Source organism: Pagrus major, chromosome 7 (genome assembly GCF_040436345.1).
Source record: "Pagrus major chromosome 7, Pma_NU_1.0".
NCBI lineage: Eukaryota > Metazoa > Chordata > Actinopteri > Spariformes > Sparidae > Pagrus > Pagrus major.
This window is the reverse complement of record NC_133221.1, coordinates 19,269,218-19,284,650: the sequence shown is the minus strand read 5'-3', so window position 1 is coordinate 19,284,650 and position 15,433 is coordinate 19,269,218. Positions and strand designations below refer to the sequence as shown.

The following is a 15,433-nucleotide window of genomic DNA, read 5'->3' as shown; positions in this document are numbered from 1 at the left end:
TCCTGCTTATATCCCCAGCCCTACCCCTCACCACCCCCTCCTCTGTCTCACACACACACACAAATACACTCCCCCCCCTGCTGCCGCACCGCCGGCCCATTATCGATCCCCCGCCTCTCTCCGCGCCACATAAATAATCGACAAGCAATTACCCGCCCACTCCCGCTGCCCCCGGCTTTGTTTGGGAGGCGCAGGGGCCAGCGCTGGGGGGAGAGGAGGTAGGAAGAGACGGGCGATACAGGCGTGCAGCTCCACAGTGGTAGCCAAGAGGTTATTGGATCCTTAGTTTAGCCATGTATATGGAGACGCACACACACGCACACACACAAACGTGCACTGCGGCACAGTGAAAAAGCCAAATATGAGATCAGATCTTGCTGAGGAAGCTTGGAAACGGTGGAAGAATGAAAAGTGCCGCGGTGTGGTGATGCAAACTGGCAGGTGATTAACTCGACTCTCTCTTCCTGACAGGCTTTTTCTAAACAATCTCAACACAGTTCCTTTGTGATTTTACATGTGTTCACATCAGCTGGGGCCTCTAATGCAGTATGTGTGTGGAGGATGTGGGTGTTGGGCCTTATTAATGATGAATAATGCTGGTATTGTGAGCAGGGCAGGGTTGCACTTTCAACAGCTAGCTTTGGCCTGGCTAACATAGAGGTTCGTGTTGCTTGAGAGTGTGTGTTTTACATCAGTTTCTCACCTGTCGGTGTAATGTGCATCACGGTGCTGTGGCAGGCCTTGCTTGCGTCTCTGGCTGGACGAAGAGGAGCTACCCGCAGAGGGCAGGTGAGCTTCTAAGGCCGCTGGATTCCTCACCGCCGCAGCCAACGCCTCCTGGCGAGCACGCAGCATGTCTGAATAATGAGCGGAGGGGCGAAACAGGGAAAGCAGAGAGGAGGGAGAGAGATGGCAAGATAGAGTTGACATGACAAAGATGATGAAGGATTAATAGTTGAGGCAAAGAAGAAAGAAAAGATGGAGTCGGAGGGGAAAAAGCAGAGAGGAGAGGGGGAGAGAGGGGAGGACAAAAACTAATTCAGTATCCAGCTGCTCACATCTATAATAATACATTAACAGAAGCTTTGTATGGAACATTTTACACAGGAAATCCCACTGACTATACATTTTACCAACTTACAGTTGATGGCATATTTGGAGTGTGTTGTACATGAGCTCCAAGAGTGAACATTACAAGTTTTCTGGCCAAAGATCACGAGTGAAGCATACTTTAAAAAGTTGTGTATTGTCCTATTGTGAGGAATGTGAGGCATAAGTATGCAGATAGCTCCACTTGGCTCATTCCACATTAATACTGAAAATGACTGCCGTGCATTTTCTAATCCCCATGTTACACCATATAGACACACACGAGCACATAAACACGCACACACACAAACACACACTGAACAAGGATAAGCAAAACAGCCGTTTTGGCCGAGACGTATGAAATTAGCTCATAGCGCTCAAATCCATCTGTCGCGCTTTGGGACTGAGCTGACCAGTTTCAAGCTAATGTGAAGTGGAAGAGGAAAGATGAAAAACGACGGTGTGTAACGATGTTTTCTCAACAAATACTGACCGGTGTGATTCTGTGCGAGCGAGCAAAAACTCGCACATTGGGCACAGAGTGGTTTTACCCCTCCACACCTCCGCCACCATCACGACTTCTCCCTTTATCTCTGCCCGCCCTCTCTCTCCACCTTCTGCCCTCTACCACTCGCCTCATTCCACCTCTTTCTCCGCTCATCCCCTCTCTCTCTCCCTCCGCCAGCAACCCCGGTTGTCTCTCACCCTCGCAGGAGAAGAGGCCTCATCATTATCAGCCAGGCCAGGCCACACCAGGAGACATGGCTTCTAATGAGAGAAAAATCCATCCTGCTCTCTCTCTCTCCTCCCTCTCTCTGCCTCAATCTATCTATCCTCTCTCACCGCTCTTCCCCCACCCTCACCCTCCACCCCCCTCCCCCTCTTTTTTAATTAGACAGATCCCTCGGGAGCTAGGGGCCATTTCCGCCGCCGGTACGGGTGTGACGTGTGTTTGTGTGAGTCTGTGTGATTTAGGTGCTTGCATGTGTGTGCCTGACTGTGTCTGTGTGTGCGTGTGTGTATCTTGTGTGCACGTGTGTGTGTGCTAAAGCAGTTGAGCGGGCGCCGGGGTGGGGGGGTGAAGCGACAGATATTAATGCGGCCTAGCTCCGGTGTATCGATCTGTTTGCTGCGCCAGGCCGCAGGGGACTCGGCTGGCGGCAGACAAGGGTGTGCGTGTGTGTGTGTGTGTGTGTGTATGGGGGGTTGTGAAAGATAAGGGAGGGATCAGAGGGAACTGGAGCCCCAGAGCACACACACACACACACACAGTCTGCTATGCATGGTGCAGGGGTGACAGGGTGGAAGAGTTGACCTCTGTGAGTTTCCTGTGGTCACAATCCCACCTCACCAATTATTTTGTGTATGACTGTGTGAGTTAAAGGGGGACTACAGCATTTAGTATAAAGTTTGGGGACTTCCAAGCAACAGATTTTAAAAAGAACGGTCAAAATCGATGCTGCAGAGATATTCTGACTATATTGTGGCCAAAATATGAAACAAAGAAGAGATGCTGACTGTAGGATGGACTGGAACCTACACTTCCCGTAATGCAACTCAACAGCGACTTTCACCGAGCTCCTCTGAGAGCATTGTCTTTGAGTTTTTGCAACTATTTCCACGGCTGAATAAAACTGTAAAATTCACTTTGACCAGTAAAAATACTGACGTTATGAGTCCAAAATCAACAAGCTGAACCCCACTGACCACAGCCTTGAACCAAACTTTGTGAACATTTTTCTAAAATTAAAAACTTTCACATTTTATGAATTCATTTCACTGTTCAATTCTATTTTCTTGAGTGTATTTTTCATTTTATTCAGTTTATTTTAGTCTAAAAACTTAAAAATGAGGCTTAAGAATCCAAGATGTGAGTTCTCAATGGCAGTTAGGTGCCCTGACTTTGACATGTACCATCTTTTCCACACACACACACGAGTGCCTCTTGGAACCATGACAATACAAGCTGGATAAAACTGTCGAAATTAAAATGGATTTTGATAATTTCTCTGTCTAGTGTTTCTCTGTCTCCTCTTATTCCATTCTCTTTTTATCCATGTTTGTAAAGCTTCACTCCAACACTGGCTCCATATTTTGTTCTCTCTCCCCCCAGCTCTCTCTAATTCTCTTTCATGTGAACTAAAGAAGAGCAGGGTCACCTGGGGCTCTACCCTCCAGTGTGTGTGTGTGTGTGTGTGTGTGTGTGTGTGCGCGTGCGTGTGTGTGTATAGTAAGTACTCAGAATTTCCCCCTTGAAAACTCTTCGTGTTGCAGCTGCTGGAACACAAGGGGAGAGTCCCTCCAACTCCAAATTGGGCGTCCTAATTGAGGACACACAAACACATCTTCCCTTTTGCACAAGTTATTTTGGGAGGTCCCAGTTTACCGCTCGGACCCATCCCGCTTATCCCTCTTTTGTGCCATTCCATTTTTCTCCCCGCCATCATTCCGCGAGTTGGGCCTAAATCCCCTCGGTTAAGCCGGGTTTTTCTCGGCGTGAGAATGCAGAGGAGCGCTGCACTGATACGGCTTGGCCGGCCTCGTGATGGATTTGGTGGACTGGCAGGTACACAAAAGCCGACATCCATCCGCTCAAGCGCACCGTACACCAGAAAATTAAGTATCTTTTCAGGAAAGAGGTATTCAGCCAGTATCATAGGCTTAGCCAGCAGTAAATATGTGGCGAGTTTGTCAAACTGAATGTCTCTACTTTGACCAATCATGGAGTTTTCAGCCTCTTTGGGATGATGATGATGATGATGATGATGATGATGATGATGATGATAATATAATAAGGGATGTTGTCTACAGCTTCATGTTTCAAATCAGACTAAAGTGCAGGATACAAAACAGAAGCACACCCCTCCCTTCACTTTCATCTGGATCTCTCCCCCCGCCCCTCTTTTTCTTTTCTCTCTCCCTCATTCTCCTTTCATCATATGAAGAGGGAGGGAAAGCCCTCTTGGCCATTTCGACAACCCTACCACCCCATCCACCTCCACCCCCCTCTTCCCCTACTCTTCTTTTGCCCATCAGGTCCAGAGAGAACCTCTCAAACAATACCTTGCACCTACACACACACACACACACACACACACACACACACACACACACACACACACACACACACACACACACACACACACACACACACACACACACACACACACACACACACACACACACACACACACACACAGGGTTCCTCCTCACCCCTGCCTCTTTCACGCACACACACTTTAATTTTCGGTGCCCTACACTTCAAACACATGAAAGGATGCTCTGCGGGGACCAAGGCTAAAGGGAAAGTTGGAGGTGGGGGTAAGGAAAAGGAGGAGGAGGAGGAGGAGGGGGTATAAAAGCAGTGCTTGAGATGGAGATGTATAGTAGAGATGGTGGTGGAGGGAGGGAGGTGGGGGTCACAGGAGGGAGACCAGGTCAATGTCAAGGGGCTCTCGCTGAAGTGATTCACGTCAGCTTCTCAGCAGACAAAACAGCCGCCCCCCTCTGTCCCACCAACGAGACTGTTTGTGTCTGAAAGTGTCAGTTACTTCACAAGCTCAAACTGTTAATTGGAGATTGGGAGGATGTGGTGGAGGAGGTGGTGTTAAAATAAGTTTTCTACATAAACTTGTGAGCAGTCGGCAGGATAGATGGAGGGAGTTGCCAGGTGCGGAAGAAAAGGAATATTAGCCACACCAAAGGCTTGGCTGTCAGGGAGCGCTGGCAAAGCCTGTGATGCCCGCAGCTCATCATCCGCTTACAGGATCTGACGACGCACCCAACCCAGCAGTGGACATGAACACACACACGTCACTAAAAGGAAATCTTACTGTGAAGCTGTGTTTTAAAGTGTGTGTGACCTGAGCATCATTAATATACTTGTATGTTTTTTTTCTTGATTTCTCGCCCCAGGAGAAGTTATTTATTCCCTCGTCTCTGTTTCCTCTTCCCTCAGGTGTTTTTTTATTCCTATTCCTGGTTTCTCTTTACCGCCTTCTCTTCTTCTCCTGCACATAGAGAGCTTTTAAAGTGCGTCTTGGAAGAAGAATGCACGTGCGCGGAATAAAGGATAGTGTGGAAACTATCAAACGATTTGGAATGTGGAAGCGAGTGCGTCTGTGTTGCGCCAGAGCGTCTGCCTCATACCAAGCAAGGCTTCTGGGAAAGGAAGCCAGCGATCAGACAGCACCCTGGGCCATAAAACCCCCACAATGCACTGCCTCTTGCTTCTAACTCCGCTAAGACACGGGGAAAAGGCAATTAAAGCGTTTATAGGCTTCGCCCCCTAGATTTGCAGCCAGCAATTAAAAATCATTACTAATCAAATAAAAATAAAAGTAGCTCAAACTACAATTCGGCCGGGGCATCGATCGGATTTATGCTACTGTGAAAGAGCTCATAAAAACTGGTGAGACTTAATGTTACATTCTGTACAAAAATGTGAGAAAAAGGTTAACATTTAATGGCAGGCACAGTGAAATGAATAAAAAGCCCACTTATAAAACCCAAACGAGGCAACTTTTCTCATTTTCCCTTTTCCCTATCAAACTACAATTCTCTTAAGCTAAAACCAGTAAATTTTATGTGTCTGTAGAAACTGAGAAAAACTGGGAGGTTTCCAGGCTGTTGGGAGATTTAGAGGGCTGGCAGGCAGCCAATGAGAGCTCCCGGATCAATCGTGGCGTTGATGCATGCGACGGCTTGCTGGTGTTGTTAACAACGGAGAGCCATGGTGGTCAGAAATCACCCTGAGTGACACTTTGACACGGGGTGGGCAAGCACGGCAAATAGAAATGTCAGCCGTCTCCATGGCTGGGGTTTTACAATGGCAGCAGCGTGGCACACCTTAACATGGTACCCTGAGCACAGCACTACACTCTGGGGTTACAAAGTAGCGCTGCATCTCAGCGAGTTAGTGACAGGTGATGGAAGAGGGGATTTTTTTATAAGGAAGCTGGTGAAGTGCTTCCAAAGGAAACTTTTTCTCCAGTTTCTTCAAACTAACTCTAAAGTAACTTCAAAACAAAGAAAGAAAAATAAAGGAAAAGTGCCTCTAGATCTTTCATGAGTAAATTCTTACTGGTAGAGTAGGAAACCTTATTCTGAATGTAAAAATCAACTGTGGTGTCACATGATAAATCTGAGTGCAGTGCAGATATTTGAGAGCCAATACGATGACATGGAGGATGATGATGGACTGACCGTGGCCCTGCAGACCCATGCTGCTCGCCAGCTGGTAGAGCCGTTGCTGCTGCTCCTCGTAGGACCCTTGCTCGCTGAGCGCTGACATCATGCGCCTGTAGTGCTCCTCAGGGCTCATGTGGCCGTGGCTGCCACCTGCCTCCACCACCGGGCTCTGGGAGTTCTCTGAAGAGAGAAGACACTTATATTACGACCAATCAGAGACTGTCAATATAACTCATCAGGTGATAAAATCTAAAACTCTAGTAGGCTTCCATCTTGCTATTACTTTTGAACACTCAACTATCTTTCTAGCAGATTAAACTATTACTTTACGTTTTCATCCACATTCATCTCCGTGTCAGTCATGATTGTGAGGAATTTGCCTCAAGCACGGAGTCGCATCAATTCCACTAGGCAGCTTAAAATTGCAGCCAGAGGTCAGAGATTTGGAAAAGTTGTAGTCCAAACATCCAAAAATAACATTTCAGCCCAACTCGCTGTTTCTCAGGAAGCAGTTTGCATATTTTTGTTATCAGATCAGGGTCTAAATACCAAACACTAGAATTTCATGTGAGTGATTTTGAGCCGTCTGAGGTATCAACAGGTTTTGTTTTTGTCACATTCTGTGATTTTGGCTGATGAGACAGGTGTATTTTTAGGCGTATTACTCATGCAGTTCTTGTCATTGTAAGCACAGAGCAAAGAATTGCCCTGAATTCAGTTTACACACCTTCCATCTTGCACATTTCTGTTGATTACTGCACTCAGGCTTCCTCAAATATCAGCCAGGAAACATGCTTGTGCACGGATCATTCATAAAGAAGACAGTGCTGATGGACGGGAAACCTCTCTGGATGAGGCATGCATTGTTAATGGTCTGAGCCTGACCCTAGCACGAACTCTGTTGGATTGTTGTACTATACAGTATTTTGACTGTTTTTAATACAATAAACAACCCAAAAGACTTTAAAAACAAGGCTTAGCTTCTTCCACCGTATGTGTGTGTGCGTGTAGTGCTGCTGTGCTGTGTTTAAGCTGTTGTGAAGATGATGTGGTGTATGATATCTATCTAGCTGTCAGTCCCCACACTTAATCTCTCTCTCTGACCTCCCTCCTCCCTCTCTCTGTCAATAGTAACATGATCTAAGGTAAGGGTGGTGGGGGGATACGGGAGGTGGTTAGGGAGTTAGAAGAGGGAGAAAGAGGATGAGGAGGAGGAGGAGGAGGGAGAAGCAGAAGAAAGCAGGGGTTATTTTTACCACCCTCCTTCTTATTGAAACCTGAGCCTGGCCCCGGGCAGGCGAGCAGGAGTGGCGCTGAGGAGCGGAGGTGGAGGTGGTGGGGGAGGAAGCAAGCACGCAGGCATCTCTGTCTCCACCGCCGAGCTCCAGCTAATCCACCCAAGGTCCTCAAGTGTTTGTGTGTGTGTGTGTGTGTGTGTGTGTGTGCACGCAACTAGTCTGTGCCTGTCTAAAGTTTTGCTGCTCTCTAAACACAGCGGGGGGTGCCGACTTTGCACACAGAAAGAAAAACAGACATCATTTACGCAGCGGCATCCAATCTCTCTGGCTCCATCCAAACACTACCCCCTCTCTCTCTCTCAATCTACTTCCCCACCTGCATTAGTCATTAAAGGATAGCGTCTGTCGCCAAACTTGGACACAAGAAGATGTAACACGCATATAGAAACACACATGCAGGTGCAGAGTTTGGGTTTGGGTGTGGACAGAGCTCAAGGTTAAGACACAGGATTGGGGGGGGGGGGTGAAATGGTTTAAATGTACTTCTCTGAACAGCAGGCTGCACTCTCTCTCTCTCTCTCACACACACACACACACACACACACACACACGCGCGCACACACACGCACACACACACACACACACACACACACACACAGTCTTTTCTTATCTGTCTCCTGTATGCAAATATACAGCAAAGGAAGAATATATACAAGGCGTATACAGAGGTTGTTTGCTTTAAAATCCAAAAACCTTACTGCACAAGCACAAGAACACAAAGTCGAAATAAAACACACGAGCCCCCATTTGCCTTAAAAGGAAGCCCAGTCTGAGTACACAAACAGACGCAGATAAACACACACTCATAAACACACACATTCACGAAAACCCATGCATCTTTCAGAAGCCGGGATGTGTCTGAGTAAGACTTTAATGGCCAGGAATGAGTACTGAGAGAGAGGCTCCAGGCGGGGCTGCTGTCTGTCAAAGGTCACCCAGAGGGCAAAGGTCAACAGCAGGCTCCTGCTGAGCCCTACAATCAATCTGACGTCCAGACACACTCGCACGCTCTCACCTATCTATTCTTTAACCACTATAAAGGAACGTTTCACTCATGAGCTATTTGATATTGTATGTGTATGCCTGCATGTTGTTCAAGCTGGATGTGCGGCGAGCTGCCCTTGGTTTTTGCGGTTCTGCCTGCTGTATAATGCATCAGTCAGGAAGTCTTCCTCAGGAGCCCAGAGGGACGGGCCCGGCGGCTGAGCTGGCTCCAAGCCGGGCGCCCGGTTTCACGCCCCACGAAGGAGATATGAATAATAGAGGATGGCGACCGGATTGCAGCGCTACAGAGGAAGGTGCGCCTTCTCAGGGTCCATTATTTATGCTGTTCTGTCGTATAGAGAGCAGATGGTATCAATAAAGTGTATCTATTAGGATTTATAATTAGATTATTCTATTTACAGGGGCTTTTTGTCTAAGATATTTTATCATTTATTTATTATATTACTGTATAAGTTTGGAGGAACGCAGAGATGACAACCAGCCATGCTCTCTAAATGATAGTTTTCATTGGGATTACATGCGCAGTGTTTGATGGATCTGAGTAATCCAGTGACTGTACATGGACGGAAAAGTTGCTGCAGTGTTTTAAATATCATTTCTCAATGCTTTGAGCAACACAGATTCTCATTTTTGATGCTCAAAATATCCATCTCAGCTGAATCTCACAGACAAAACTAAAGGCTCATTTATGCTCTACGCTAGCTACACATACGGATACGGACGGAGCCTTCTGTCCCTACTCTACGCTATTGTGTTTTCTAATAGCTTACGGATACGGACAAACGGGGCAGTACCTCTGTTGGCTGTGGGGGGCAGTGTAGCCAAAAGTTCAAGTAAGACACAACCACATGACAGAATTTTTTGAGGAGAGGTTACGTGAGTCGGTAAGAAGTTTTAAACATCTGTATGATGTTACTTCACCCAGGTACAGAGACAAACAGTCACTACAGAACGGTCGGGAGGAGTTTGGACGGTGGTGAAGGAAAAATGGAGGTATATGCAAGACTGGTTTTACTCTTAGCTGTGCCCCCTAGTGGTTGTATTGCTTAACATCCACGCCAATGTGAAGGACGCATGGAAGGAATAGGCAGTGACGGTTATATAATTTAATCGTACGTATCTATTTTCGTACCTAAAGGAAGCATAAATGAGCCTTAAAACTGTCTTAATGGTGCCGTACCATAAGTGGTTAATACAATGTTTTGGGAAATTGGATTCTTTTACGGACTTCCCCGAATTCGTGTATGTGTGTGCAACTGTAAATATGTAGAGAGAGGAATGGGTTAAAAGAAAGATGGCATGGAAGTGTGTCTTCAAGTATGTGAGAAAGTGAGACTGTGAGTGTGTGTGTGTGTGTGTGTGTGTGTGTGTGTGTGTGTGTGTGTGTGTGTGTGTGTGTGTGGGTGTTCCCATCGCCTCACTAACCCGAACACACCATCAGCTAAACCAATAACGCTTCATTTCTCCCTCTTTTTTATCTGCAGCTCACTCACCCTGTCTTCTTTCCTACATTCTTACTTCCGTATCCTCTCAGAAAATGCACGTCCAAGCACATCACAACACACTCGTACCCTGCGTTTTCTTACCTTTGGGGGATACGCTACGTGACTTCTTGCTGTCAGAGGGACACTCGCTGCTGCTGTTGGGAGAGAAGCTTCTCCTCTTGCCTAGAAGGTCATCTGTAAACACACAGAGAGATAGCGAGAGTTAGCAGTCGGTAAAAAAAAAGAAAGACCAAAGTAAAAGCTCTGATATTGACGCTCTGCTCCACGTCTACCTGTGTACATGGCGGCTGCTTCAGAAATGCAGAGTTAGGAGAGAGGGAGCGAGAAAAGGAGCCAAAGAGAAAAAAGTGATAGGTGGAGAGAAAGAGAGAAACGGAGCGAGTGAAGGAAGCCACGGGCGTCTGGAGATGTGCCTGTTCTGTCAGAAATGAGAGGGGGCCTGCGCCGCCATGGATGACAGATCTGCCCGGCTCAGTCACGTGTGTGTGTGTGTGTGTGTGTGTGTGTGTGTGTGTGTGTGTGTGTGTGTGTGTGTGTGTGTTTGAGGCCTCCGTCTCTCTGTGTCTCCTCAAACGTCTCTTTCCAACAGTCTGTCCTCAAGTGTTATCACTGTTCTTCCTCTCTCTCTCTCTCTCTCTCCTTTCTTCTCTTTTTCCAGATGTTTGCACAAAAGCCTCTGACTGAACTTAAGTGCACGAGAGCCTCTCAGCTGCTTGAGAAATCCCTCTCAGCCTACATTATGTCTATATCATATGATTATTTTTAGTTTTTGTACCTCCACAACAGCCACTCCCCCCCTCTCTCGTGTTGCTGTCCTCCCCTCATAAACACACTTCTGATCTTCTTGTGTCTCCATCTGCTTCCTCCTCTTCCTCCTCTCCTCTAGCTGCGTCTGAAACCTCCTCCCATCAGGAGCTCTCTGTATCTCCTCCCATTAACACCCTCCTCTTCCTCCCCTGTTCCCCCCCCTGCCACCAAAGAGGAGCATCTAGTGTACAATTACAGCACCCCCTACTGCCTCCACCTCCTCTCCTCCCCTCTCATCCCTCTCTTCCTTCCCGCCCAATCGCCTCACCTCCAACCCCCCTCTCAAACACACCTCAAATCAATACGGGCCTAATCAAGAGAGGGAGCGGATGCCGAGCACATCGCACGCAGCGCCAGCAGGAAGGAAAAAGCCGTTTGTCATTGCTCTATCTCTCTCTCTTTCTTTTCTTTCTGTATTTCTATCTCCGCTTTTTCTGGAGCTCCGTTTCTGCCAAGCCACAGCAGCAACTGCTTCCCTTCTTTCTCTTTCTTCCCGCTTTCTCTCTCTCTCACTTTCTCGGTGCGTATTTTTAGGGATGGGGGGTGGGGGGTGGGGGGGCGTTGTTTTTTACCTTCCCTCAAGGAGAATGGTTCCTCTCTCCCTCTGTCTCTCTTTTTCAACAAAGCAATTTTTCATCATTTGCACAGCATGTGTAAACAGAACAGGGAGTACGAAAAAATAACACACCGTAATTTCATCGCAATACCCGAGCAAACAACATTTGGCGATTTCTGTCATGTGTCCACTCCTGATATTGTTGTTACCTTGGCTACTGGCGGTCAGTCAGCAACGGAGGAGCGAAGCTGGAGTGGAGTCTGACCTTTAACCCTCAACCTATCACCCAAACTTATGTTCTTTCTTCTCTATAACAAGACACAGATAGACAGGGAGGGGGAAGAGACAGAGAAGAGGTTTAGAGGGGACTCAGAGGATTTTGTTGGGCTGCTGGAGGAGCCCTGGTGTTGATGAGAGGGCGAGCGAGCAAACGAGAAAGGGAGAGAGAAGGAGAGGGAGGAGGTTCACTAATGATCCGGTGTTTGATGTTGCCTCTCAGGTCCTGAGGAGATCCACTCCCTGTGCCATCCTGAAGAGACGGTGAGGGGAGGAGGTGAGCGCTAATGGACACACACACATAGTGACTGTCTTTCACAATGTCTACTTCTTCTGTCACCTCTCTCATTCTGTTTTTCTTCTTGTTTTCAAATCATATTCAGTGCATTTCTTTCACTGAAAAGGTCTCCATCTATCCTATTAGTGAAATATTGACAAAGAGAGAGAGCACCCCCATTAGCTAAACCCCCTCTCCTCCCAAACACGCCCAAACCCAGAGCCTCTCATGATCAAACACACACACACACACACACACACACACACACACACACACTCGAGTCGTCTCTTGAACCGACCTCACTCAAGACACTGCGTCTCCTGAGCGAGTGCCCGAGGGCCCGAGATTTGAGGGCGGAAAGCTTTTAAAGCCAATTAAATGGGGCTTCTTAGAGCACCGGCGCTCCCTTTTAATGCCCAACCCTGAGCTCTTGCTAGCGTCTATGCTAACCCTTTTACTCCCACTAACACCGCTTACAGTCAAGTTTGCTACCCGGGGCATTTCCCTATCACCTGATTGTTAATATGGCTGAAGAATTAGTGGTTATGGAGCCAAGAGTTTTATTTCAGCTCCAAGGCTGTGATTTTAAGCATCAAAAGAATGTGGTAATTAAGTGCAAAAAGCATTAGGAGCTATGATATAGCTCTCTTTGCTATTTCTGGTCTGCAAGCTAACTTTTTTCTCAGAAGTCGACCTAAACACACAAGCCTCAGCCTCAGTTCCTCCTTGCTAGTTAACCTCCTCCCAATCTGCCGTTCCTCCCGCTGAGAGAGAAGAGGGATGAAAACCGTTGGACAGACCGAGACAGAGAAAACAGCAGGACCTAAACCTCTTCGCTTTCATGTGACACCACCAGGGTGAACCATCAGGCAGGGGGAGCATTCCTCTTTCTTTCTTTCTCACTCTCTGATTTCCTCTCCTCCCTCAAACTTTAGTCGTCTTCCTCTCCTCTCTCCATCCCATGGAGCGTGGTGACAGCTCAGACAGCCAGACTCCTTAATTCCTCTCTTACTCCGTTAATCTGTCATCTTTATCAGGCCGGGGAGGGGGGAGGGGGGCTGTGCGGAGAGAAGGAGGGGGGGAGTGACAGGCGGGGACGCGGGGTCGGCCGCCAGCCGCAGCCCCCGATCAATCTCCACATTACAGCTGACAGAATGGTGCTAATAACTTATTGATCCCCCCTCCGTGCGCCGGGGCCTCCGCCGGCCCTGAAAGCCCTGCCATTGATTGGCTTACAGGCCGATGCAGCTGGGAGAGGAAAGGGGGATGAGGGTGGGTGATGGAGATGGGGAGAGAGGTGCCGAGACTCATGCTGTGGGGAGGATGCGCCACTGCCGTCACGTGAACATTTACGCACACAGCAACACTGCTCCTCTGTTTGTCATGTTTTATGTCTTTTCAACAGGAAGAGAGACATTAAAGGAAAAGTTCACCCAAAAATGTAACTTCAGTCATTATCTACCCACCAACATGCAAATGTAAAGTGAAGTGTCATAGTCCACAAAACATTTCTAGAGCTTCACAGCAAAGCTGTTTCTGGAGGCCCAGAGATCGCAAATTCATTTGAAATGACATTAATTACACCTTTTTTTTAAGATGAAATCTTCACTGTAGCTGCTAAGCTAAAGGCATTAACGCTCACCCCATCTGAGGTGAGTACATTAGCTCGACCACACGTAGAGGGTGTAAATCACATCATCTCAAATCAATTTTCGGATTGATGCTGGATTATGCTGGACAAGCCGTATGGAGCCATTTCTTATTTTAAGTTTTATTTTATTTTTTACATTTTATAACAAGTCTAATTCTGTGTTTTGCTGTGAAGGTCTGAGTAGATAATGACTAAATTTTCCATTTTGGGTGAACTTATCCTTTAAGAACGATGGAGTGAAAATAACACAACTAAAGAATGGAAATCCTGACAGATGGTGCTGCACAAGAAAAGATGTTTCAGACAGCATTGACACTTGTTTGTTTAGAGTAAGTCCAGGGCTGTGACAACCTTTATTATGATAGTTAATTGGAAAAAGTAAATTACTAATTACTTTATCTTATTTGTAATAGCATAAATTATTCTCTGATAAATGATAGTACTGAACCATTCACTTTTGAGTTTGTTTATATAAACTCTATGTCAGATAAACTGGCTGCAAACCTCTCAGTGCATTATATGAACCGTGTGTCTGGCCTGAAAATAACTTACACCTCATTATGAAGTCTTTCTGATGGGAAATTTGAAGTATATCTACATTTTTAATCACCTGGTATCCGCTGCCATTTTTAATGTACCGCTTTCTCTGTCTAATCTTTCCGTGTCTGTCATCCCAGCTTTCATCTGTCTTCTTCTGCTTATTTGCTAGGCAACAGTTTATGCCAGAGTGTGCATAAACAAAACAAGGCTCAGGTCACAGGTCATCAAAGGCTGTTAACGCAATTAACATTTTCACATTCAAGTTCACTAAAGCAGTGAGTATGCCATGATCTATATCCGTATCCATAATCGTAATGGGCGGGGCTGAACCGGAAGTGGGTGGTGCTTAAACTAAAAGCATGAATTTGATTCAGATCAACGTTATTGAACATAAGACAAAGAGAACTATTTACAGAACAAGTTTTTATGAACTTGAATGAATAAACTTCAGTCAGCTGAAGATTTTCCTTCATCACGAGTACAGATATTAACACATTTCAGCCTACGACACTCAAACACTTAAAAAGTAAATTATCTAACTGGATACTCGTTTAAGCAGAGCACTCGCAAAACACGAGTTACTGTTTCTCAAACGCACAAAAAAGACTTGCAACTTGTTATTCATCAGTGAATTTCATCTCTTGGCAGAAGCATTAGCATGCCTTAATGAACACCAACCCTGAGAAACCATTTTGTTATAGCAGCACAATTACATTCCTATTAAGCAGTGGGACGTTTTCAAATATTTACAGCCCACATTTCCTATTTTGCCTCTATATCCAGGAATCCTGGAGTGTTTACTTTTGTTTAATATCGCCTTTCTATGCTGATCATGTAATAACTGGCTGGTAATACTTTAAAAGCAATCCTCACTCACAATCAGTTTGAAAAAAAGGTCTTGCACAAACATGCTGGGCTGTAGATTCACACGCAAGCAAACATCTAAAACCAGGCATTTAAAACCACACACGGAAAGGTGTGCACGCTCAAACACACACACAAAAATGTGCTCAAGCCCCAAACCACTGCTGCAACCCCCCCAACCACACACACAGACACACACACCGACAGGCTGTAACTGCCTCTGGGAGTCTGAGTGCAGGGAGCAGAGGAGAGAGGGAGTGTGGCGGTCCAAAAACACCTTATCTGCCTGTTTGAGTCTCCGGTCTGACCGCAGAGCCACGGTTTACAGTCTCCACAGGCAGCCAGACTCTCAGCGTCGGCGCCCCTGCTCCCTCC

At 46.6% G+C, this 15,433-nt stretch overlaps 1 protein-coding gene across 3 annotated transcripts in view; it reads right to left on the bottom strand.

The window, feature by feature from the left end:
• The window catches only part of samd11 (sterile alpha motif domain containing 11), an 84,499-nt gene that overhangs the window by 10,438 nt on the left and 58,628 nt on the right, over nt 1-15,433 (bottom strand). For all 3 annotated transcript variants that reach the window (XM_073469546.1, XM_073469545.1, XM_073469544.1), the window contains exons 5-7: nt 10,169-10,261; nt 6,295-6,459; nt 704-857 (exon numbers count right to left, since the gene is read on the bottom strand). In XM_073469546.1, the coding sequence (XP_073325647.1) occupies nt 704-857; nt 6,295-6,459; nt 10,169-10,261 (412 nt within the window). The remainder of the gene's footprint in view (nt 1-703; nt 858-6,294; nt 6,460-10,168; nt 10,262-15,433) is intronic.